Source organism: Anopheles marshallii, chromosome 2 (genome assembly GCF_943734725.1).
Source record: "Anopheles marshallii chromosome 2, idAnoMarsDA_429_01, whole genome shotgun sequence".
NCBI classification, from domain to species: Eukaryota; Metazoa; Arthropoda; class Insecta; order Diptera; family Culicidae; genus Anopheles; species Anopheles marshallii.
In genome coordinates this window covers 21,480,337-21,505,853 of record NC_071326.1, presented here as the reverse complement: position 1 = coordinate 21,505,853, position 25,517 = coordinate 21,480,337, and the positions used below count along the sequence as shown (strand labels likewise).

The following is a 25,517-nucleotide window of genomic DNA, read 5'->3' as shown; positions in this document are numbered from 1 at the left end:
ACTTACTGTATGCCAAATATTGAAGGGAAATAATAGTTCAATTAAATCCAATCCAAACCTCTCATCGAAGTACACAATCCGATCCCAAATTTTTGAGAAAGTTTCATTATTATCCTCAAGCTTTTATGTACAATTACAACATTCTTTCAATCCAGGGACGCAGCATATGTTTTGAAGCTCGCAATCAAAAATGCTATCTCAAATGAACTTTAAATGATTAATTTTCTATTGCACTTTCGGCGCATAACAAAAACAACTTCTCGTGACATAATGTATTCCAAGCAACCACCATTCTTTCGCTGTCGTGTCTGAAACCGTGCTCGGAAAACCACCCATCAATTATGCAATTTTCATTTACTGGTGATGAGAATATTTACCCGACGCTGTTGAAAAGTTAATTAGTAACAGATCGCATGTCTTCCACTTGGAATAGCATTTATAATATATTTTTCCACTGTTTGCTTCATAAACCACACAAACAGCCGTTCATTTTTGGTGTGCGATCAACTGAATGTAGCTAACTTATTGGAAAGCTTAAAGAATTCCTTGTGAGCTCGAACGGAAAGCATCCATTACTTAAACGTGCCTATTTGCTGCATAAACAACAGTAGCGCAACATGAGTATTGGATGCTATTGTTACATTAAATAAAGAGCAACACACAGATAGCAAAGAGTGTGAAAAAACTTTGCTCCATGAACTTCGGGAATGTGCCCGAAGATGGTTCTACCCATTTTTACACCAGCAGCTGTCCTAATCCATAAACTTTGCCTCTTGATGGATTCGTCCCCGTTACCATTCCGTGCCCAATGCTTCCACAGCGCTTCTTATCGAAAAAACAGTAAATTGTGAAAGCGATAAAAGTGATAGCAAGCAAAACATAAACACAAAACCTGATGATGAACTAGGTCGCTGTCAACGAGCCAATGAGTTTTGTCAGGGTAAATTTCTGGCTTTCTTCTGGCGTACCTTGATGGATGGATGAAAGTTAGCAAGGCTACCGAAACCGCTTTCCCGTTGGCCACTGGAATGGGATGCCTTTTGCGTTCGTTCGTTTTCGTTTCATTTTTGTCCTTCTCGTTTCCGGGAAATGGGATGGGGATGGCTCATGGAGAGGGATTGACGATCCTTCTTAAGCCCTTCGCCGGTACATAATTTGCCCTCGAGACATTCGGTAGACTGAAAAGCAGTTGGACCAGTTTTCCCGATTTCCATCCCACACACACACACACACACTCCCGGCTCCGTCCTGCCCCATTTGGTGTTCCTCTTCCAAACACACACAAACACACTCTCACTTTCGTTATCCCTCTCACCCGATCCACGATCTCCAGGCAACCGGAACAGCAAGCGTACGATGGAAAATTAATAACGGCGCTAAAAGCAAAAATAAACTTCTTATTTTGTCAAACAATCATCGCACTGTAGCGAAGTGGAACGGAAAAGTTGATCTCCCCTGGCCAAAGGGAATAGCGGGCAGGATTTTCCCGCTCCACTCCACAGTGCTTGTTGGCAGTTAATTTTCTTCACCGTGACCGAGCGAACCAACGGCAAAAGCATGTTAGGATGTTGAGGTTACGGTGGAAGACAAATTTTGCCCCCTGTCGAAACGAGTTACCGAAGCACGGTGAATGGTTGAATTGATTGGTGAAATGATTGCGATGAACGAGCATTCGATTTGTACGTACACACAGCACTGCCTTGCGGTTCTGCCGGAACGTCACCATTAACCATCATCGGTGGTGGTGGGGCCTGGTGGACGATTTCCAAGTTAAAAGCACGGATGGTAGCGTTTGCCAGCGTTCCCATTCCCATCGCCGGAACACTGCGAGCATCGACAGCCGGTGGATGTTGTGCGTGCCGTGGCGGACAGAGCCTCTTCGAGTGGGGTGAGGGTTTTTGTGGCGTTGAAATGAAAATATTTGCCATTTCCCATCACCGGGAACCGTTCAATTTTTCTCCGAAACGTCCGCGCCACTGTTTTGCCAACTTCTTGCGCATTTATCGCGATGCCTACGTTCCTCCGAAGGCCGCACACCACTTCGAGCTGGCTGTGTGTATTTTGCTGTTGGCTCCAAAACAACACGTCCAAAAAACGTTGGCTTTTCCGCCCCAAACATCCGTCCCATCCGCCAGCTGCCTCAATCGAAAGGTTAAAAGGCTTTTGACGTACACACAACCGGGTGACAAATGAGGGCATTGTGCAAGAAACTGGTGCGCGTTGATTTGATTCGCGTTCTCAACAGTGCTACACAAACAAGCATAATTTGCTGTGTGTACATAGGGCAACGGTGGGGCGGACGGGCCCGCTGTTTTGCCGGCAGTTTCGGTGCTGTTTCGCTAGTTGAATTGTGAATTGCGAATGTCAAGTTTGTTTTCCTTGGGAAGCATATTCATATGGATTGCCGTTGTCAAAACATGTCCTCCGACAGCAGGAAAGCGTACGCGCGTGTGAGCCTTCCAAAGCGTTTATCGATTGAGCGCTGCGAGTTACACTGAAGTCGGTGGCTCCGATGGTAAAATATTTGATCAAATTGTTTGCAAACAGTCGCATGAAGAAAATTTCATATGATTTACTGGCAAAGATGATTTACGAGCAACGTGAATCTTAACGCCTTCTTTGAATCTTCAGTGAAAAGTTATTCGAATCGCGAATGTACGTTCCGCAGATCGTAGAATCTTAAAGCCTTTTCGACAAAAATTTGAATACTCATGAAATATGAATCCAAGCCAGATAAGATGGATTAAATTTTGTAAATATCGTTTAATCTTTAGCACAATTCCGATTCAAGAATCTTTGAAGATCATCAGAATAGAGATTCTGTGTCATGCAACTGAACCGATTGAACACTTATTTCGTCCTTTGTTAGGAAGTCTCTCAAACGTAAGAGTAACTATTCATATGTAGTAATAATTCAGGTAATTCAAATCACAGAGAACAATTGACTAAATAAGCAAATCTTTCTGAACAAAGTTGTAGGTCGATATGAAAAATTAAATGCGTAAAAATGACTTCTCATTCATGAAGCAATGCAGTATTTATAATACAAAAGTGTTGGAATGCAAACTTCCAAATTAATCTATTTCATATTCGAGTATCTAGCCTCAAAACACCTGTCTTCCTTCACAGCTACACAATGATACAAGCCAAATTCCATTGCCACCGCATACCAGCAAGCCAATTGCGGGTGAACAATTTCGTTCTATTATGAAATAAATACCCTTCAAGTGTGAACGACAAAATTGACCGGTCACCCGAACAAAAGGCCATTGCATTGCAACTAAAAATAGAACCAAAACAAAAATTATGAACATCTTTCCGCTCGACAAGACACGCTCAACAACAAAGCAAGGACGCCATCGCGATGGTTACACGGTGGGCGAATGAGACAAATTGACGAAAATATGATTTTTATACTTCTTCCGTTTACCGTACCTTTCTTTCCGAAGACACCGGAGAACCCCTCAGGTTTGAGCTATAGTGCGGGATGGAGCCTCATAAAAAAAGCGAACCATAAAACCGATGCTAGACGATAAAAAACCATCGCCATCGTGCAGCCAGGCGACGCCGGAAAAATGCTCCCCGCTTGAGGTCTATTGATGGAAAAACTTCTTCACCCTCGCCAGCAGCATCGCAGCCCAGCCCAGTTGTCTTGTTTGTTTCCATTTTCCTTCACTTTACCACTTTCTTGTCAGCTAAATTCCAACTTTTTGCCCTTTTCTTGGCGCATCTCGAAGGTACTTGTTTTATGTATTTCCTTTTTTTCCACTTCTTGTATCACTTATGCCGCTCCAGCAATGGCAATAAAATGGTAACGGAACGGAGTGAAAATGTATCATCGAATGTAGTGAGTGAAGGCGAAGAGGGGAAAAAGAGCACACGAGAAAATGTGCTCTAGCAAAGGATCGCGCATAAAGCTCACCCAAGCGCACCGTTCTTTCCCATGCGATCGACTTCGACTGATGGTTGATGGGTTTTTTTTTTTTTTTTCGCGCGAATAAATGTGCACCACACCGCGCCATTAGCATAACAACCGCCGGTACCCATCGGGTTTTCGTCCTAATGGATGGGAACTTTTTTCTTCACTTTCACGTGCAGATTTGAATCAATTGCGCTGGAAGGCAGAGGATATAAAACATAATTCCTGGTGAAATGTAAATCAATTCACGGTTCAGTTTCATGTTTTCGCTCCCGCCACCACTCCCGGCGGGTTGATTTCGGAATAGCGAGGCAAATTTTATTCGTATTTGAGGGCCAACTTTACCGTCGTCGTCGTCATATCGCGTTCAAAGTTGCATAGACTGTTCTTCTAAATTTATTTAAAGAAAGCATTAAAAACCGACAGTTAAATCCTTAATCAATGAGTAAATAATAGATTGCCTATATAATAGGTTGCATTGAAGGGGGCATTAAGAATATGATTGTAAACAATTGTAGTTCACGAGCCGCAAATGTTTGATTTTTGCTACAGTAAAGTATTCGAGCTACTTTCTCAAATAATACGCCTTCATAAGAGGGCTGTTAGCGTTCCAGTGCGTTTTTTACCAGAGCACTATTTATGTTGATCATAGCTTAACCCCAAATTATCGTTGTTAAGAGATCACACTACCAGATACAACCATATGTATGATTGATAACCCTCAAGAAAAGCATGTCTCAATGGAGAGTACAAATGGCTTTTTTTCTTTCTGCGTGAGTTAATTATTTGTTTATCCTGACCAATCGTTCCATGATGGTACCATTATCAACAAATCCCCCCCCACTCCAAAACCAACTACCACACTGCCATGGTCCAGTAAATTTGTATGCTACCCATTACACAATGCCTATCGCAAAGTTGCGCAGCGTGTGGTGAGGATCAATGCTTCAAATTAGCACCGAACCGGAACAGCAGAATAACTTCCTACCAGGGTTTTTCGTTTGTTTTTGTTTGCCCTATCTTACATCCGGTCCCTGTTTCGCCCCAAGCGAACCACGGGACCCAAGGTTTTTGGACGAGTTTCGCTTATCGGAAAAGCTCCATCGTCATAATTTAATAAGTTTCTTTGCGGCACATTAGTTTCCGCCCGGGGCCGTCTTCGTTTTGGTGCTTCAAAAAGCGGTTCAAGCGGTGTTTGTGCATTCTTTTTTTTTTTTGTCGGTTTTCTGTACGCTTCTACCAGCGCACAGTACGGCAGATAAGTAAAAAGTTGATGATGGTGTGTAATTTGCTAGCGAAACTGGGACCCCTGTTTACAGATCTGCTCCGTAGCATCGGGTCTGGTGTCTGGTTCGCGTAAACTCACGCTTTTCAAACAGGCCACTCGGTTCTGGTACCGGAATGTCCTTCACATGATCTCTGCCTGCCACCGGAGTTAAGTACTCTGGCCATTTATCGTGCATATCTGATGATCCGCTTTTTCGACCAGCTGAACATTCGGAGAGGTTGGGCAGTGCTCGCAGCTTCAAACGCTCGGGATGCCTTATCGTGTCACATCTTGCCGTATAGCATATTTTAGGCATATGTTTCATTTTCGCATGCTCGCTTACGCCTTATCGCAGTTGCTTTGTTTCGCAGTGTTTCTCTTTCCTTCGCGAATTAGTGGCGTCGTCCATCCCTCCATCAACTCTCCCTATCGTTCTAAACCAAAGAAAAGATTGTCTGAAATTGAATTTACTACCGTTTGCGAAAAGTACCGCGGGCAAAAAAGTTACTACCAAACAAAACAAAAAAGGCAAGACACTATCACAGCCACTTATATGTGTTTGGCTACATTTCACCATAATGCAAAAGGACTTCACGAATTGGACTGTGCTAGCGTGTCGTGCGTAAAGCGTCCGGAATTCCAGTCAAGCAGGAAGTTTGCCAGTAACCAGACGAAGTTGCCAGACGAATCTTTGTGCCGATGCATTACCCTTTCTGTATTAAAACAACATCCGGCAGAAGGGAACACGGTATCCAGCAACACAAAATGCGTCCTCCACGTCTTTGGTTTCGCTTACCAACGTTCCGTTTCCGGCTTACTCTTACAGCAACGAACAAAAAAACCCAACGAGCGGGCGACCCCTTCTTCCGTTCTGGAATGCTTTCACTATAGCACCACCCAGACAGCTTTCTTTATGCTTCCTTTGCTGGCAGGCAGTGGCGGCAACATTATTTATGCTTTCGTGTTATCATTAAATTGCATCTGCCCGTGTAATTCAATTCACTGCTGGAACACCCCATATTACACCCCGGAGAGTTCTAACCTTCCACAGTTCGGCACCACCAAGCAGTTGGAATGGCCAAGCAGGGCGTCTCCGACCATTGTTACAATATGGGTGTCTCTCCGACCCAGCGCGTCAGATCTGCGTCGTGCAGAAAGAGGTCCGAGCCAACGAATTTCTTTGTCTCCTGACTTCTCAGCACTTCCAGAGTGGCAGTTCTCCTACTCGAAACGTGTCGTTGTGCATTGGTGCATCTCAAAGTTTCGCAAAGTTTGCAAAGTCTCTAAAGGCCCATTCAGGCGGAATGCCAACGGTATGAGATGTTCGTTACATAAGAAAACTCGACACCGGTCCGGAAGGTCGCAACCTTCCACGGTACGGTACAATGCCACGCGGGCACAGCATGCAATATGCAAATGGTATCACATTAGGTATATTGAACTTTTATTGAACAACACAACAGCGGCAACGGAAGGAACGATATTGGCCGATACACTCTTAAATTGAATTTCGCCCCTTACAGAACTGTTCTAATATTAATGCAATAAAAGTGATGCATGCATACCATGCGGCGCAAGCGGGATGGAAAGATTGGTGGAAATTATTCTTTCCTTCCCTTAACTGTACTACAATCCCGGCCATCTCGGTAAGTAAACTACTGCCCCGTAAACGATTTGAATGCCAAGAGTTTTCATGTTCGAAAGCTCCAAGCACTATCCGAACACCGCCCAGAGAGCGCTATGGTTGCGTCCGTGCCCGTCGTATTACACTGTTAATCAAATGAAACGTACTTTACCGTACGGTCGACGGCATAAAACTAAGGGAAAACTTTCATTTTCCGGGTTTCGGGGGCAATGAAGGGGCCGGGAAAAAACACTGCACGAAGGTGAAGATGAAGGTTGGGATCGACATAAAACAACAGTAAACTTCTCCGCACAGCACCGCACCGCCGACCCCCGTGAAGAGTCCCGAGATCCGTGCCAATGGCGGGTTTGCCACAATCGCTTCATTTATCAGCGTTAATAAATTATTGTGAAATTTTATTACAACATTCGCGCTAAACTGCAGTTTTATGTACCACACAAGTACACTTTATTACGCGACCGTCCAGCATCGGCACGGTTGGGAGCATGTAAGTTCAGGGATGGCCACAAGGAAGGGGGCAAACGGAACTTATACCGTTCCGTTCTGGCGTCTTAAAGGATGTACATCATAAAAACGGTCACTATCTTCGTTCGGTTGCTTCCTTACGTACGGCAAACCGGTGCGTTTTGTGTCGCTCGAAATGACTATCCTCCGAACAGTAATCCGGACACTTTGTTAATGGGCACTACATTGCCGACCACTTTGTTGACGGAGCTAAGCCCTTCGCCCAGGAACGAGCAGGAAATTGATTTCAGTGCCTCCAGCTGTGCCCCCCAGATGGACAGTTGACAAAATCTGGAACCGCGCAATCATATGAGTCATTTAGTATCACCTCACACCATACCGTGCACGGTCGGGCTTTCCTTCCTCACCTGAAGTCATTATCCACCGAAACCTGCTCGCCGACCTTCACGAACGGTGTTCCCTTGCTGGAGAAGCTCTTGAACACATTGTCCTGATGCATGCTGCTCATGTTCAGATACGCAAACTTGGCAATGAACGAAGCAAACGACTTGCGCGCATTAATGTCTTTCGTTGATTTGACCGAAGCGGACAGGGTCGGATTGCCAAATACGTCGTGCGTGTCGAACAGTATGCCCAACTCATCACCGTGCGCCACCAGCCGATCGTCGGCACCATTTTTACCGGACTTGGCCACGATCGGAAGCCCGGTCAGGAAGTCGCGCCCACGCGTATTGTCCGATCGGTGCTCGTAGCTGTACATGAAAGCCTTTGAGCTTTTGCTCCATGCCTGGGCGGACACAACGGCGGGCAGGTTGAAGACGGCGTCAGTTGTTGCTTCCACCAGTTTGCCCAAAATCTGTGTCACGTCCCAACCGTTCGGGATCTCCAGATACTTGTCCAGGTTAAGAACGCCACCGACATTGCCTACAGCTTGTACTTGTTTTTCTACATTAAGGAATCCTTCCAACCCTATCAATGAGCTCGTTTTCTTCAGGAAGTTTGTGGGTCCCTTAAACGTTGACTGAATCTCTTTCACTAGAAGGTTTTAGGTAAGAAGTTACAGAGAGTGCGTACCATGGACCGGTCTCAAAACTTACCATCGATCGCGTTAGCCGTTTCATCTTTCGTCACACCGATGAGGAGTGGAATTTTGGGGAAGTCGCCGGCGAGAAGTGTTGCCTCCGGTTTGTCCGTCAGCAGTCCCAACAATCCCCGGCCATCATCTTTCTCCTCGACCACTGGGTTAACACCAGCCTGTGGAGACATTCCGTTGATAAGCTTTTCGCCGCTGAATCGCTCGCTCTGTAGCTCCGAGTCCATCAGCACGATCTCCTCGGTTGACTTGCCGCGCAGACACTTCACCACCTCGGTTTCGTTTCCGGCCGCACAGCGATGGCGCATCGTTGCTTCCTGGTACGAGGCTTGCGGTTCACGTTCGTACGAATTAGGCTGCACCGACGAACCGGACATTGCCACCACACCAGTGACGGAGCTGCGTGCCATGGTCGCCGAGGCAAGCACCATCGCAGCCGACGCACCCGATCCATGCCCGACCAGCTTGATCTGTGCCGGATCACCTCCAAACCATCCGATGTAATCCTTAACCCATCGTACCGCCGTCGCCATGTCGAGCAGCGCCAAATTGCCGGACAAATCACGACTTCCATCGCCGAGCATGCCGAACGATCCTAGCCGATACTGGATCGGTACGAAGATCACTCCATTGGCAGTGAGCGGTTCCGCGCCGTACTGAGAAGCCGACCCGTACCGATAGCCCCCACCGTGGATAAACACCACCACCGGCAATCCCGTCGTCTCGTCCGGCATCTGGGGTGTGAAGATGTTGAGCAACAGACAATCCTCGTGCCCAATCACTCGGTACGGATTGTCTGATTTTGGTTGGGGACACGGTGGTCCGTACCGTGTCGCATTGATGTCTCCGCTGAGATGCCGATACTGGGGCCTAGCGAAACGGTTCTGATCGGTAGGTGGTTCCGCGTAGTGTATGTTCAAAAACGAGTACAGTCCCGTTTCGCGGTTTCGCAGCCCTTCGATTCTAGCTGCGCGGCCACCGTGCCGCACAAACACGACCGGATCGTCGAGCGGTGGTGTTGCTGATCGAATGCCTCCAACAATTGCTTCACACGGTATCACGAGCAGGGCAAGGAGAAGCGGCAATCCTACGCTTAACTGTGCTAAAATTTTCTTCCGTGCCATGTTGAATGGTTGAGTTCGTGGCCGAACCTAAAATGCAACTACGGATCGTAGCTGCTGAATGTTGTTATTCGCCCGTTTATCAGTATGCGATCCTGCTTGAGGGCAAAGCAAAAAGTTTCTCATGCTTTTGTGAACATTGTCCATGAATACCTATTCAAGGGAAACACATTTTTATCTGTGCAATAGTTGATAACTTTTACTATAATGCTTAGAATTACTGCTTGATAGTAAAACTCAATAAAACTAATTAAGCGTTACACTTGGTAACTCTTCTAGTTGTCTAGGTTATCCACAGTTGCCCAATGTCGCACAATTATCAATGCGCACCACTTATTTCTCGTCATTGTCGCTTGAAGGAAGGCCAGTAGTATGTTGCGATAAACTAATCAGCAAGTGCACGTTACAGAACTGCCCAAAAACGACGGTTCTGCGCTAGTTTTGCTGAAGAAAAAATCATTCGCGTGTCCGTTCTCATTGCTGGATTAATTGCTAATAGGACCTCTCGCTTTCCAACAAATCTCAACTACCATTTCTGCCTCCCCATTACCCACAATCAAGTAAAACAGCTACGACCGTTCCCCGAAATGGCGCAAATAGCACCACCCCAAAAATGCAAAACGTAGATTGCACGTAATAAATAAGTGGAAGCATTCGAATAAAACCGACCGCTTGCCAAACGCTTTCCTCCATCATGTTTTATTTACCTTGCCATTTAAGCCTTGCGCACGCGGTGCGCTTCCCCACGCTTGCCGGGAACTTCAACACAAAGTTCAACTATGTACAAATCGCCTGCAACTATCCATGGCCTTTAGTGGCCGGCTGTTCGTAGCGTTGACTTTCGTTCGCGCAATCGTGTTCAACTTGGTGTAAGTTTTTTTTTTCTTTTTGTTTTACGAGTCTTTGGTCCTTCTTCGGTCAACTTTTATTACCCAATTCCCTGGACCAGACAGGGCTCATCGCCGAATACAGCCGCATGCCGCCGTAGACTTGCGACGAACCTCGCTCCAGATTCGCCGGTTTATCACGATACGGACAAGATTGTTTGCACCATACGTTAGGGACATAGTTTTGTTTTTATTGTTATTATTGAATCCTTCATGTGTGTGTGTGTGTGTGTGTGTGTGTGTGTGTGTGTGAATGTGAATGTGCACTCGGTAGCATACAACTTCCGCTACATTTGGGCCAGTTTTATTGTGGAACATTTTACTTCTCGGCGAAGATCGCCAAACGGATGGAAAGAAACCGACTGGCGAAGAATTTCGTCAGGAAGAAAAAAAAACCAGACGAAGATAAGCAGCCTATTGCACTCGTTAAGCAGCTCATTCGTGCTATGGCAATTTATGGTGTAATCAGATAGCACAATAAATACAGTATTAGAAGCGACATAAATAAAACAGGCCACCATTTATCTATCGGTACTATCAGATGTAAAACGAAATTAAAAGGATTGCCAATGTCAGCTACACTCGCTTGTACTCCGAGTGTCGGTTCGGGGAAGCGGTACGAAATGCCTTAAAGACACATTTTGACACTGCTGTTTAATTTCGGGCCACTGCATGCTTTAAGAATAAGCCAGCAGAACCATTCCAAACCAAACAGCTCCAGTCCTACAGCAACTCGTTGAACATTAATCCTCCGCATTAGAAGCGTGTGAGTGTGTTTTTCCGAAATCAAATTTTACGATACTCTATTTTCCAAACAAGAACAACCACCCACCAACCATCCACTAGATCGATCAGCACCGTGCAGCACCTTCGAGCTTGTGTTGCGTGTTAATAATTTATCCCGGTAGAAAACCTCCGCATAAGGATCGTGTTGGGTGTCGTCCTGGCGAAAAGCGACATCCGGCGAATGTCGCAACATTGGACGAACGGCACCGATCGTACGGATTATTGGAAATCATTCCAAATCCAATTTGCCAGCTGAGTACTTCTGGTCCGGCCGGGGCCGTTCTTCGGCACAGGCCGGCTTCAAGAATGCCACTCCGGGGAATCGGTCCAACACCCCTCGATTTGTCATGATTTGTAGAATGCGAAACGAATCGAAATCGGGCCGGCCGCGTGCAGAGAATGTTATCGCCATACCCGTTCCACCCGTGCTTCGCACCACAAACTGCCCTGCCAACTTCAGAAAGCTCCCTGTTCCGGGACGTACGGGCCGCTCAGCATTCGCATGTGTTGACACATGCAGCCTTATCGGTGGCAGTCGAAACGTTCGTGAAACAACATAACTTCAATGGCTATCGCTTCCACTCGCATTCCGCCGCTCGGTGCACGATTCCGCGCTGCCGCGCTGTGATGGTAGGTGTGATAAGCCAGGCAGCCACTAAGATAAAGGCGCCGTTTCATATTCATGAAACTTTATGATTTCCGGATCCCTTCCGTCAAGGGCACCTCCAAAATTGTGTAATGCTGCCGCTCGCTCCAGACGCTCGGAATGCGACCTCATTTCGAATGCTCGAATTCCTCCGACACAGACACAGACCCGTCCCTCACTTCGGTTGCACCCGTTCCTTCACCATCACTCCCGCGACGTGGAGCCCCGGGTGGGGGCGATTTTCATAATTTCATATTTGTATGCATGGAAATTGGTTCCCATTCGGTGCGAAAAGTCCAGAGTTTGGCAGGACGCTACGGAATGCCAAAGGTCAGTCGGCGAGCGGGATCGGCGTGACTTGTGCGGGCAGGTGTGTAGAGAGCCCCAAAACGGAGTCCCTCCCTCCTATCACACGCGATATGTTGCGGGAGGAAAGTTATGCCGCCCGGATTTTAAGCATACGGTACGGTACACAATATACATTTATGGCTCGCCGTCAGATCTGGGCCCCGGCACGGAAGTCGTCGGCAGCATCTTAAACGTTTGGAAGTTGAAGACAGGTACGAGAAAATATGCCACTGTACCGGTGCCTGGTAGAGTTCTGGCAGGGAAAAAGGGTTCCTCCATTTCTACTACTCCAAATCACAATCATTTGTCAGCAGGAACGATCGTACGTAGCCAGCCACACGAACATATCGGCGCAGTTTATCGGCATACGGTGCAATCTTTTTGTTGGTGCTGTTGTTCGTCTTTGGTGTCTGGTTTTTTGTATCGTACAAACAAATCACTTCCCACTTATGCCCCAAACTCGCCATGTTTCGATTCCGACAAACTCCGAAGCATAATGCGTTCGTGGAATGGCGAAAAAAAAAAAGTTCTGCTCTCCCCCCCACAAAACAATCTCGTTCAAATCCTGCAATAATACAAGTTGATAGCGTATTTTGTATGTCGTGTCGCCTTTGGAGGATGGCGGAATTCCGAGCAACCACCAGTAGCGGAGGCAAATCTAAAATCATGTCAACATCATTCGTATCAATTGCACCCACCATGCTGGCAGCTGTAGACCATAGATAAATAAAAATCACCACCACACAATATTAATCACGCACAGCAACTCCGAGCGCAGTAGTGGCGTTGGGAAATTGAAAAATTTTGGTTCCCTTTCTCACAGCTCACCGGAATCGGTTTCTAGAGAGAAAAAAAGTTAATCAATAACTACTACTACACCACAACCGAACTGATCCTTCAGATATATTCACCCAAAAGCCCCATCATCTGTATGGCTTAAAAGTGATAAAACATTGCACCGATCCATCAACCGACACACTCGCACTCAAATTCATGTTTCGGATGAGATAACGAATTGAAAAATGATTCAAAAAAATGCGATGGATGGGTGCTGTTTGACGGTGACAGTCCAACAAAATGGCAAACAACCAAACGAAAGAAAAAAAATGCTCATCAACATAAAACATGCCCATCGCGGCAGCCCTGTGCGGGATACGGAGCATCATTGACAACTTGGCGATAAGAATGACCCCCTACGCATGAAGAAATTCATCCTACGAAATCGTTGTCCCCAAAGGAAAAAAAAACAGACACGCATAATTTCACAATCCTTTACCACCCGGTGGAAAGCATGCGTGGACAAGGGACAAGTGAAGCTAAAAAATAGACCTCTCCATTTTTTTTTTACTTAATTCCGAAGATTTTTCTGCCTTCCTTGCTTTGATCCTTTTTCGCTCCGTCAGGTCGGAAAAAGGAGGGTTTGATAAAGTGCGTGTGTTGGTGGTGTGTTTTCCGGCAACGAAGAACGATGGGAAAACCAGCTGAAAAAACCCATAAAGTCCTTCACCCTTCAGTTCGCCAGTCCCAAAAAACCTTCCACCCGGGGCCCGAAAGTCTTCCAAAAACCGGGAGAAAAAGGATAACACACTACACGTCGGGCAGCAGTAGTATCGCTTTTCGAAAGGGTCTAAAACACTGCAACAGTGTAAAAGTGTTTAGTGTGAAATAGAGTCGGGAATGTGTCCCTGCGTATGTGTGTGTATGTCCCTGTGAGTGCTCCTTTTTAAGAGTTATTGGGAACGAACCGGTGGTGGAAGAACCCCAAAATGCTTCACCCAAACGCTTCTCTGCCGACCGAATCCCGACCAAACGGCCTTTTCTGCTGCGCATCGTTTTATTCCTTTTTAAAAGTGGCTAGCGGTTCTCCTGCAAGCTTCTTAGCCTTTTTCGGGAACAGGAGAAACCACGGGCTCGGGAAAATGGCAACCCTGGCAGTCAGTTAAAGAATGGGAAACCCATTCTAGGACCTAGGACTTATGGCCGAAAGATATGGCATACACACATTGATATCCTGTCCTTTCGTCCTGAGTCGTTTCGATTTCTTTATGTTGCGTTTATTCGTAGCCTGGCCAGCATTCCTGGTGCCTGGTTATGGCAGTTTATCTTTCTCTCTCTCTCTCTCTCGCTCTCTTAGACCAGTCTATGTGTGCGTTCTGCTTTCTTCTGAGCTATGGGACAGGAAGCGGCGAAAGACCCATTTCCCTGGCGCTTCCGCTCCGCTACACCCCGACGACGAGATTGAAACCGTAGCGTAGTTTTTCTGCCCATTTTTTTGGGACGTTCGCCTGGCTGGAACATTTTGCCCCATGCCGCACAGAAAACCTCACAGATTGGACCGTGTAAAACAAATAAAAGTGAAGATGAAATGGAACATAAAAATTTACGACACTCGGTAAATTGAATATAAATTCGAAGCTAACTGTACACGATCCAAAAGGTGGCAAATGGCAATGTCGAAACGCTCGACACACTCGCACCGTAGCGGGACGATATGGGGTTGGCGGTGCGGTGTCCAAGCGAGTGTAGATAAAATAAATTGCAGCTCAAGATATCCCTTTTGGATGATCCTTTCTGAGACACGGGGCTTTGACTCGATGAGCACGCCTTGTGCCCCGGCAGTCATCAGCTCTTGACGAGCGTAAAGTGGGCACCGCGAGAAACAGGGAACGTAGCAGAATGTGGCAGCGTTCTTGGGCAGCAACAACGGGATGGAAAAAACCAAATCTGAGACTATCCAACACGCCACCCCCTTAACGACATAAAAAGGTGGGAAGGTGGGATCCACGTCCTGGACTGGAGGTTAGTTTTTCATCGATCAATCACCTCCTGTGATGCGGTGTGGTAGTGATTGCTTTCACCTCCAATGGCTTTCATTGCCTTCGCCCCGGGACTCGATGAAGTCTCCCCGGGTCGACGTTTATTGATTCGATCAGAATCTGAAGAAGATGAAGGTTAATGCTACTCACTAACCTCCGCTAACGTGTGCCCACACATACACACACGCACCGACAGTTGATAGAGTGCAATCGTTTGCGATCGAATGTTTATCCTTATGTCCTTCGGAATGGTGCTACACCGGTCTACGGCGTCCTAAGGCAATCAGACGAGGGCTGCAGTAAATTGCAATCCCCCCCCTCCCCCTTTATCTGATGCAGTGAAGATGCAGCCTGCAATGCAGTAGGATGTATTTACTTTGCATCCCAGTGTGTATTTGTTTTCCTGACAGTCGCAAGTACTCGCAAACGACTACGTCGTTGGATCAGTAATACTACACGGGACGAGCAAACTACTTAACGGAAGGGAAAATTTGCTTTCAACATACCGCTGATGGATCCGTAATGGACGATGAGCTTTAACATTCCAAACGCTGCGTGACACCGATGCGTTACATTTACACATGTTACAGCCACAAGTTTTATGAACTTTTAAGGTTAAATTTCAAGCGAAATAAGCTACGTTTAAAAATCCTTTCTAAATAAATTTCTTTCGTTTGCAATTAAATAAGTAAATTTAAAATAAATAAAAAGGTTGTTCAATACTTTACAGCTTCACTAACAATCATGTATGATCAGGATTTTAGTTAATAACTGTACTGATTTCTAATCCTTATAAATTCCTGATAAATTTATAAAAATCAATCCTAAAGCATATAAAATTGAAAGGTCTTGACCAATTCGTAGTTTTTTGAAATATTTTTTTAAATATATTATATAAATATTTGATTGATTTAACAACAGAAAAGTAATCTACTTCAAGGGTATTTAAAAATGACAATTAGTTTCACTTCAAAATATTTTTCGATTTCAGAATTAGAATTTTAGATTTTTTTCTTTGTGGTTTAAAAATATAAAATACGTTATTCAAGGAATCTACACGATCCAACAGAAGGACATAAAAGATTTACACCGTTTGGCGCATGCACAACAATGCCACCACCGCCACCATTACCGGCTCAATAGCAGTGAAACACCTCCAATCCATTATTTTATCGTTTTACCTGTCGGTACAATCATGTGATTGGTAGTGCACTGGAATTGTCATTGCATTGTTCAGCCCACCGATCACCTCGAAACCCGTTGCGGTAAGCGCGTACAGCTTCCGTTTCAGCCGCACATAAATCTGCAACGTTTCCCATGTCCGAGTCACCTTTCGCCATGGTCTAACGTAAAAAAAAATACCACACTCATCGTGCCATTTTTTTTCTCTCCATCGCTATCCGTTTTGCCACAGATTGACCTGAAGCATAAAAATCAACTGAACAACAGCGACAACATGGTGAAGATTGGAATCGATTTACGCGAGTACTATCCCAGCGTGGAATGGGACATTCTTGGCGTGCCAGCAGAGCGCCACGAGAAATACTACCCATGCTGTGCCGAACCGTACCCAGGTAAGCGAATCGATCGGTGCATTGTGCAGAACAAAAGCGGGCCGAGCAGAGAGCAGGAAAAAAAACAACGTCGTCCACATACCCCCTTTTATGGCGAAGGTTCGAACACACGGTCCACTTCGCCACACCGACGGTGCACTGTAATTCGGCATTCGTGCCCCCTAACCTCGCTAGCCATTTTCTTCATCCAACTGTCGTCTCGCTCGACCGGACACATTTAGCTGCACATTCTGCTGCGCCATCGTTTTTTTTTTTTCCTTTTCACCAACGCCGATAGCACGGTGGCCATTGAGGCAAGCAATAACCATCGATTGCCTCACACGTACCGACCTTCACTCCCTCGACACTCGACAGCCCACGGTCACGGTGCATTGGGTGTCCCGGGGTGTCACTTTAAATGCTGCCCATTGACTGGCCAGGACCGGTGCGAACCTATTCGCAAAGCACCCGCTAACACAAAGCGCTTATTTTTCTTGTTACAGACATTTTCTTCAACATCACATTACGACGCAAGACGCTGTTCTACACGGTGAACCTGATCATACCGTGTGTTGGCATCTCGTACCTATCCGTGCTGGTTTTCTATCTGCCGGCGGATTCGGGTGAAAAAATTGCATTATGCATCAGCATCCTCCTGTCGCAAACCATGTTCTTCCTGCTGATATCGGAAATCATCCCGTCCACCTCGTTGGCCCTTCCGCTGCTCGGCAAGTATCTGCTGTTCACCATGATACTGGTCGGGCTGAGCGTCGTGATCACCATCATTATCCTCAACATACACTACCGGAAGCCGAGCACTCACAAGATGGCACCCTGGGTCCGGAAGTTCTTCATACTGCGCCTGCCCAAGTTGCTGCTGATGCGGGTCCCGAACGATTTGCTCAAGGTGAGTCTGCCGGACGGGGTCAACTGTACGGCTCGATGGTTTACATACGTAATTACATATTTTTACATCGAGCCACCAAGGGAGAACGAAAAAAAAACCCGCAAACCCCCATTGACCCAAGTGATTACCTGTACTTGACGACCGTTTTTGTCATGGCAGAGATTTACTGATATTAAATTCTTCGATTTCCAAAGCGAGTTCATGTCCTTACCGTATTCATACGTTACGAATACGTTGATTTAGAGAATTTTGAATAATACAAAATGTTGTGCAACGTATTTTCACGTACGTGTAGTCCCCTACATCCACAGTACTTCTAATATGCTGTTTTAGAGATACGTAGTATTTAACTTCAACAGCTGAGTTAGTTTAAAGTACAAAATTTGGGCATAAAAGATAAAATGCTGGTTGAAAGTGTCTACGAATTTATATTAACTATAATTTCAACTAATTATAAGGAGCAAAGAGTAAAGTCGATCCTGTAACATTGAAGTATAAACCATATTGTACCAGGATTTGACGTATGTATGCTTCGTGAGAGTTCTATTTATTATTCAAATAATTAAATGTAACAGTCTTCCAATATGCTATACCCTATCCATATTATGATCTAAACTAATTTCATAACCGAACCCAAATCTGACTTAAGTAAGTAAGCATTAAAAAGATCAATTTCAACGGTGAGTTAAACTACTTAGCGTAGTTTTCCGTCTGTTCTTTTTACCTTAAACCTAAAAAACTAAACTCAGCTTATCTCATCGCCATGTCTAATGTCTGCTTGCAACATTTATTCTAATGCATTGTTACTCTCCACCATCTTCTTTAATCGCACAGGAGCTGGCAGCAAACAAGATTAACTACGGTATAAAAATCAGCAAAAGCAAATTTGGTGCTGCACTGGCCGCCCACTCGCAAATGCAACCCAACTCGGGCGGTTCCAGCCCGGACTCGATACGGCACATGCAGGGGCGGCCAGGTGGATGCAACGGACTACACTCAACGACAGCCACTAATCGGTACGTATGCTACCAAACCGAGCAGAGAAGGAATCATGTGAAGTTTACAGTTGAGTTAACCGAGGCAAGGATTATGGATTAAATGTGAAGAGTGGAGAGAACCTTTCGGCATGGTTGATGGTGCTTAGAATAAGTGCGCTGCAGATGTGGGGACGTTTTCAAATAATTTCTTTTTCACAACAATACGAAAGGATTCAACATTAATTAACTAGACAACAATGCCACTTCTGTGTGTTCTGCTTGTCGTACACTGCGTATGCTAAGCCGTACCTACTTGAAACGGTACGAGAAGGAGCTTTTCTGTTCAAACCACACGGAAAGAGCTCCAGTAACCATTCTCTAGCCGTACACCATTCACGATCTGATATCGACACGATAGCCACTAACACGATAATTAATCCTTGGCAATATTTTCATCCTCACCTTCTTCGGCACTCGGGCGCTAAGTACGAATTGAGATATCTCCGTGTCGGTGCCATTGTGTAAAATGGGCAGGCGGGTATACCGTATCGTTACACGCTGTCCCGGATCATGCGATAAAAGGACACGCTATGCCATCCAGATGCAATTACTCTTTATCCCGCAAGGGAACTTACGTTCACGTGCGAATACTTAACTCCGCTTCTCGGTAGAAGATTATGATCAACCGGCAATACCCAAATGCTCAATCGATGCTGCCACGATTATGGGTCCGTTGCTTTAATTAGTCAATCGCAATATCGTGCTCACTCCATGCTTTCGCTCAATCCGTTCCAGCTTCAGCGGGTTGGTCGGTGCGTTGGGCGGTGGACTGAGCGGACTGGGAGGCTATAATGGGCTGCCGTCGGTAATGTCGGGGCTGGATGAGTCGCTCAGTGACGTCGCACCGAGAAAGAAGTATCCGTTCGAGCTGGAGAAAGCCATCCACAATGTGATGTTCATACAGCATCACATGCAACGGCAGGACGAGTTCAATGCGGTATGTATCCTTGTTCGCGTGTCTGTGTCTTGTGCGATAGTATTTTCTTTACGTTTCCATTTTTGCTTGATTTTAAGGTAGCAATCATAAGGCAGAGATTTGAGAGATTTTGTTTACCACCCATTGCACCTATGTTCGATTGCCGCATTGAACCATTGACGGTAGATTTAAATTGGTAGAAATTGGTTACGGTTTGCGGTGTTGGTCACACATCAAACATACCACAAAAGCCACAAATGACAGATTACAATCAGTTTGCAGACAAACTTTCCTTTGCCAGGAAGGGCGTCCAGTCCAGTTGCTGGTGCTGGTTCCACCATACTGTAACCACAAATAGGCGAATAATCTGCTCGTGGCAAACCTCCAAGTCAATCCCGCACGTACAGAAAGGCATAGAAAAAACACCCTCCTCCCGCAGCCCGTAATCGAATCACTGCGGACAAATTCATTTCTTACTTTTTTGTTTCAAAGGCATCGTTCGGTATGCTTAAAATGTGTCCGCTCGTGTGGGTCTTACTTGTGCAGCAAGTTCATTTTGCTCAGAAAAGCCACCAACCCCTAAAGAAAAGGCGTTTTTCGTCTCAAGAATCAGGCCCACTAATCCCGGACCCTTCGATGCGCTATCGATGTGAAGAGCACGAGTTCCGATACGTTACCAAGGTTGCTACATTCTTTTCTTTGTTCTGGGGTTGTTTTTTTTTTTGCTTTTGGTGTTGCCTTTTGTTTCCTTTCCCAGAACACATTCTTGGAGGTTTTTTCAGGTCCATTATCGGGGAAAATTTATATCCACCCATTCATTTACCGCCACCATCGTTAGTGTCATTGAATTTTGTACTGGCCGTTACCGGCACAATCGGTCTTTACGCTTACTGCCGCTGTAAGCTACCGCGTAACTGACGGAAAAATCCCAACCCTCATGGTTTTTTGGTTGTTTTTGTTCAGAGGAATCCTCCGAGAAAACTCGTTCCACATCCACATACTCCACCGATGCTAATGATGATTGTGTTTTTCTCCCCTTCATTTCTATGGCTACTCTTATCTCGTTCTCTCTCTCTCTCTCTCTCGCTTCGACTGCTCACCCTGGAACTGTGGAATTCGAATTGTGAAAATTCGGGGACCAAACACCAACACGAAACGTCTTTACTGCATCGCCAAACCGGATGGACTGTTGGATCGGCAAAAAAAATGGAACTAACGTAAAATTCAACATCCACAAAACGGCTGACCAACCGTGGGGGCTGTGGAATAAAACAACTTTTAACCACAACCCGAATGCCGACCGAACTTTTTTTTGCCAATGGGACACCACTACCAACAAACCAAATCTATCGCTGCCAACAACAACAACAACAACAAATGATAACAATAACTTTCCAACACTACTGAACGCAACTTTCTTAACTACTTTTTCGTGGTCGGGATGTATAACTTGCCTTTTTTTTTTGTTCGTTTTCCTCGCTTATTTAACTTTGTGTTAATAATACCTTGCAACCTCGGCCGACATTCACCCACGGCTCGGGCGCGGCTAACGAACGCAGGAAGACCAAGACTGGGGCTTTGTGGCGATGGTTTTGGATCGTTTGTTTTTATGGTTATTCACGATAGCGTCGTTATTCGGCACATTTGCGATCCTGTGCGAGGCCCCATCGCTCTACGATGACACCAAACCGATTGACATCGAGTACTCCATTATCGCCCAGAAGCTGTTCAATCTTACCGTCAAGGATACGCGCTCCTAAGGGGTAACGCGCCCAACCTTTCCCGCATGTGGCTTCGCACCCTCGGGGTTTAACGGGCGATTGATTTTAATTTTTTAAAACTTCAAACACACACAAATATACACGTTGTGCTGCTGGTACCGGCACGCCACCAATACGCGTGCTGTTATCGTAACGCTGCGCGAAGAATGTTATTTTTTCGGACTGTTTGTTTGCAGCTCGCCATTTGGCGCTCATCATAAAACCATCAGCGGCAGCCAAAGAAAAAAAAGATCGCGGTTAGACATAACCTCCCTGGGTCGCTGAATGTGCGCCACTGCGGACCGGACATCACGCTGCCTGCGGTACCGTTTCGGTCACTTTTTCAATGTAATTTAAACGGTCGTTGCATTTTAGTATGCCCGTTTCCATCTCGCGTTTCGTTCTACGACTAAGTCTGTGGCGCTGCTTGCAGGCGCAGTTACGCACGATTAATGCATTAGTGGAGAGCCTTTTCCTTTTCGTAGACTAAGCGTGACAACCGGAGCGTGTGCGATAGTAAATTACACGCCAGCAAATAGCTTGATGGGGGATTGATGATTGATGAGTGACCTTTAGCTGTGTGCCAACTCCCGTATTGCAGCTACCGTGCCGGGGATGGATACGACCCAGCAACGCAAAAGATCACGAAAGCCAAAGTAGTTATAGAGGATCACTTCCTATCTATCGTTAACAACCATTGTTTGTAGGTTAGGTTCCTACTGCGTACCTTTATTTAGCCGCATCTAGATGGCGCGTCGAGGAGTTTTCAATCTGTTCCCCAGAAAGGTTAGTGATCGAAAACGAACTTTACTTTGAAGCGGTAGAAATGTATAGTGTGAAAGCATTTGCGAGTTTGTATTAAGTTTTATCTATCCGATAACATCAAAGCAAGGAACGTTCAAGTGTCTGGTTCAGGGCAATCTTCGCGTAACTCTCTAATTACCGTAAGACATACTAGATGGAGCCGTATTTTTCTATTCACCCGTTTTTTGGTAGACTTACGAGCATTTCCCAGCAGGGATGAAACACAAAGTTGCTTCCAAAACAAACAACAAATGAAACCTAAATCCTCCCCGTTCTGCTGCAACTGGAACTGGCCAAAAAAAGGCCAAACATTCTAACCCGCTCTACATCACACCGCATTCCCCCTTTCCCAACCAATCCAACAACCAAACAAAGACTTCGTGTAAAATCAGTAAGAAAAAAGGGTATGAACTAAAGCAAATACAATTATTCGAAAGCAAAGATTAACATTCAACTAAAGCATTGATACTAAATGTAAGTTTAAAAAATTACAAACTCATGGTATCTAGATGAGGTAAATAAGCAAAACTAAGCGGTAAACGGTTCACATTGCCAAAGGGCCACGTTGACGGTAGTGTCAATGATGTATGGAAATTGATTTTCAAGGACAAAATTAGGCAAAGAAGCAACTGTGTGGAGCGAACTAGCAAATGACTCAGAGTAGAGTAGCACGAGTAGGTAGCAGATGGGAAGCAACTCTCACTGTTACAACTGGATGCGTTTTAACTTACCCAAAAAAGAAAAACCGATCAACACACTCACGGCGGACGTATAAAATCTGTACTAGTGAGGCAAAGATGTTTTGTAGCGTGTTTGGATTTTTGTTCTTTTGCTACAACCGTGTGCATCGGCAGGAGAGGAAAAATCATGGAGAAAATATACGAGTAAATAACAATAAAAAAAAACGCACACACCCACACTGAGGAAGAATAAAGTAAAAAAAAACCCAAGTTACACATCATCCGCACCTACAAACCAACGCTAAAAGACTTTTTTCTTGTTGTGTTAATATGTCTTTTCCATTCTTTTGTTCTTGTGTTGTTTGTTGAGATGCCGAAATACGCAAACTTCGCTTGCCGATGCCCGTTTTCCCCAGAAGCAAGACTGAATTCTCCAATGCCCGTGTAAGAGACACGTGGTTTCAACCAACAGTCCCTATCTCGCACCACCCGTTGCGCTCATTTTCCGAAGGAGGTTAAGTGTCAAATGATCTAGCCGAGAAGGTAAGAGGAAACTTTACGCCTTCGCGAATGTTCCGCCACACCTCGATACCTTCCTTCTTTCGTGCGCAAAATTGGCACTCGAAGCGTTGACCTAACCGCCAAACCATTCTACACTGCTTTTGCATTCGTCCCGTGATGGGTGTATATCTCTTCGAAGTGGTGTCATTTTTCCACGTGAGTGGAGAGTTATTTCGTGCAAATCAGGTGAAATATGACTACTGTCGCTCGTTCACTGCCGTGTTCCTGAACATCCTCGACGATACGCGCAACAGCGAATAAAACATCCACGCGCTGCAGGTCTCCAACGTTCCACGCGCACAGGAAGCCGGAAACCAAGAAACCCATCAGCACGAAATGAACTTGTCGATTATGGGACGAGCTCGTTAGATCAGGACGTTCTGAGCGGGCCGGACGGGGGAAAACCGTAGTGGAACCGAAATTGACATTCGGCAAAAAACGATAACGTCATCACCGGGAGACCGATTAAGGGCACATGGGTGCGATCGTCAACGATGTGCTGTCATTCCCGCACCCGGAAGCTGTTAAAGGCAGATGATTAGATATTGTTGTTGTTGTTGTTGCCCTGCTGTTTGCTGTGAGGGAGCAATTAGGACAATGCGCGTTCAGTTTTTTTCCCATCTATGGCTCCGCTAAAATGTCCCTCTCGGCGGCGACTTTACGGTGCAACACGGGCGAACCATTAACGCATACCTCACGGAATTAATGTTATTAGGGCGTGAATGATTTCGACCATTCGATGGCACCGGGGAGTTACTTTTACCGATGACGTACGATAATTTTGATGTAATTATTTTGTAGTTCTGAATGCCACCAGAATCTTTAACTTATCCATTGGTGCTATCTCTGGTATACAAACAGGACTAAACATGGTGTATAATATAAAAAATGCAGTTTTTAAATAATTCACAAATCACTTTATAGATGGTTAAATTTACGTCTTTACTATTGCTTCACAATATCACAATATCTTGTTTAAATTCTTTGTGCCCATTACTGATATTAAATAATAAAATTCATTCCTAAAGTCTGTAATCTTCCAATGCAATTTTCACATTCACTACCATTAACGCATACCTCACGGAATTAATGTTATTAGGGCGTGAATGATTTCGACCATTCGATGGCACCGGGGAGTTACTTTTACCGATGACGTACGATAATTTTGATGTAATTATTTTGTAGTTCTGAATGCCACCAGAATCTTTAACTTATCCATTGGTGCTATCTCTGGTATACAAACAGGACTAAACATGGTGTATAATATAAAAAATGCAGTTTTTAAATAATTCACAAATCACTTTATAGATGGTTAAATTTACGTCTTTACTATTGCTTCACAATATCACAATATCTTGTTTAAATTCTTTGTGCCCATTACTGATATTAAATAATAAAATTCATTCCTAAAGTCTGTAATCTTCCAATGCAATTTTCACATTCACTACCATTAACGCATACCTCACGGAATTAATGTTATTAGGGCGTGAATGATTTCGACCATTCGATGGCACCGGGGAGTTACTTTTACCGATGACGTACGATAATTTTGATGTAATTATTTTGTAGTTCTGAATGCCACCAGAATCTTTAACTTATCCATTGGTGCTATCTCTGGTATACAAACAGGACTAAACATGGTGTATAATATAAAAAATGCAGTTTTTAAATAATTCACAAATCACTTTATAGATGGTTAAATTTACGTCTTTACTATTGCTTCACAATATCACAATATCTTGTTTAAATTCTTTGTGCCCATTACTGATATTAAATAATAAAATTCATTCCTAAAGTCTGTAATCTTCCAATGCAATTTTCACATTCACTACCATTAACGCATACCTCACGGAATTAATGTTATTAGGGCGTGAATGATTTCGACCATTCGATGGCACCGGGGAGTTACTTTTACCGATGACGTACGATAATTTTGATGTAATTATTTTGTAGTTCTGAATGCCACCAGAATCTTTAACTTATCCATTGGTGCTATCTCTGGTATACAAACAGGACTAAACATGGTGTATAATATAAAAAATGCAGTTTTTAAATAATTCACAAATCACTTTATAGATGGTTAAATTTACGTCTTTACTATTGCTTCACAATATCACAATATCTTGTTTAAATTCTTTGTGCCCATTACTGATATTAAATAATAAAATTCATTCCTAAAGTCTGTAATCTTCCAATGCAATTTTCACATTCACTACCATTAACGCATACCTCACGGAATTAATGTTATTAGGGCGTGAATGATTTCGACCATTCGATGGCACCGGGGAGTTACTTTTACCGATGAC

The 25,517-nt window shown here is 44.9% G+C and overlaps 2 protein-coding genes across 2 annotated transcripts in view; one reads left to right on the top strand and one right to left on the bottom strand.

Annotated features, from left to right (window-relative positions):
• The window catches only part of LOC128709941 (acetylcholine receptor subunit alpha-like 2), a 34,901-nt gene extending 13,735 nt beyond the window's left edge, over positions 1 to 21,166 (top strand). Inside the window, exons 5-9 of the mRNA XM_053804977.1 lie at positions 16,408 to 16,567; positions 17,050 to 17,453; positions 18,288 to 18,469; positions 19,226 to 19,427; positions 20,966 to 21,166. Coding sequence (XP_053660952.1) covers positions 16,408 to 16,567; positions 17,050 to 17,453; positions 18,288 to 18,469; positions 19,226 to 19,427; positions 20,966 to 21,166 — 1,149 coding nt within the window. The remainder of the gene's footprint in view (positions 1 to 16,407; positions 16,568 to 17,049; positions 17,454 to 18,287; positions 18,470 to 19,225; positions 19,428 to 20,965) is intronic.
• LOC128709940 (carboxylesterase 5A) lies at positions 7,463 to 9,513 on the bottom strand. The gene is made up of 3 exons (XM_053804976.1): positions 8,394 to 9,513; positions 7,704 to 8,331; positions 7,463 to 7,626 (listed from the first exon to the last, which is right to left on the bottom strand). The coding sequence occupies exons 1-3, from the start codon at positions 9,511 to 9,513 to the stop codon at positions 7,476 to 7,478; spliced, it is 1,899 nt and encodes a 632-aa protein (XP_053660951.1). The 3' UTR covers positions 7,463 to 7,475.
• Positions 21,167 to 25,517: the final 4,351 nt, after the last annotated feature.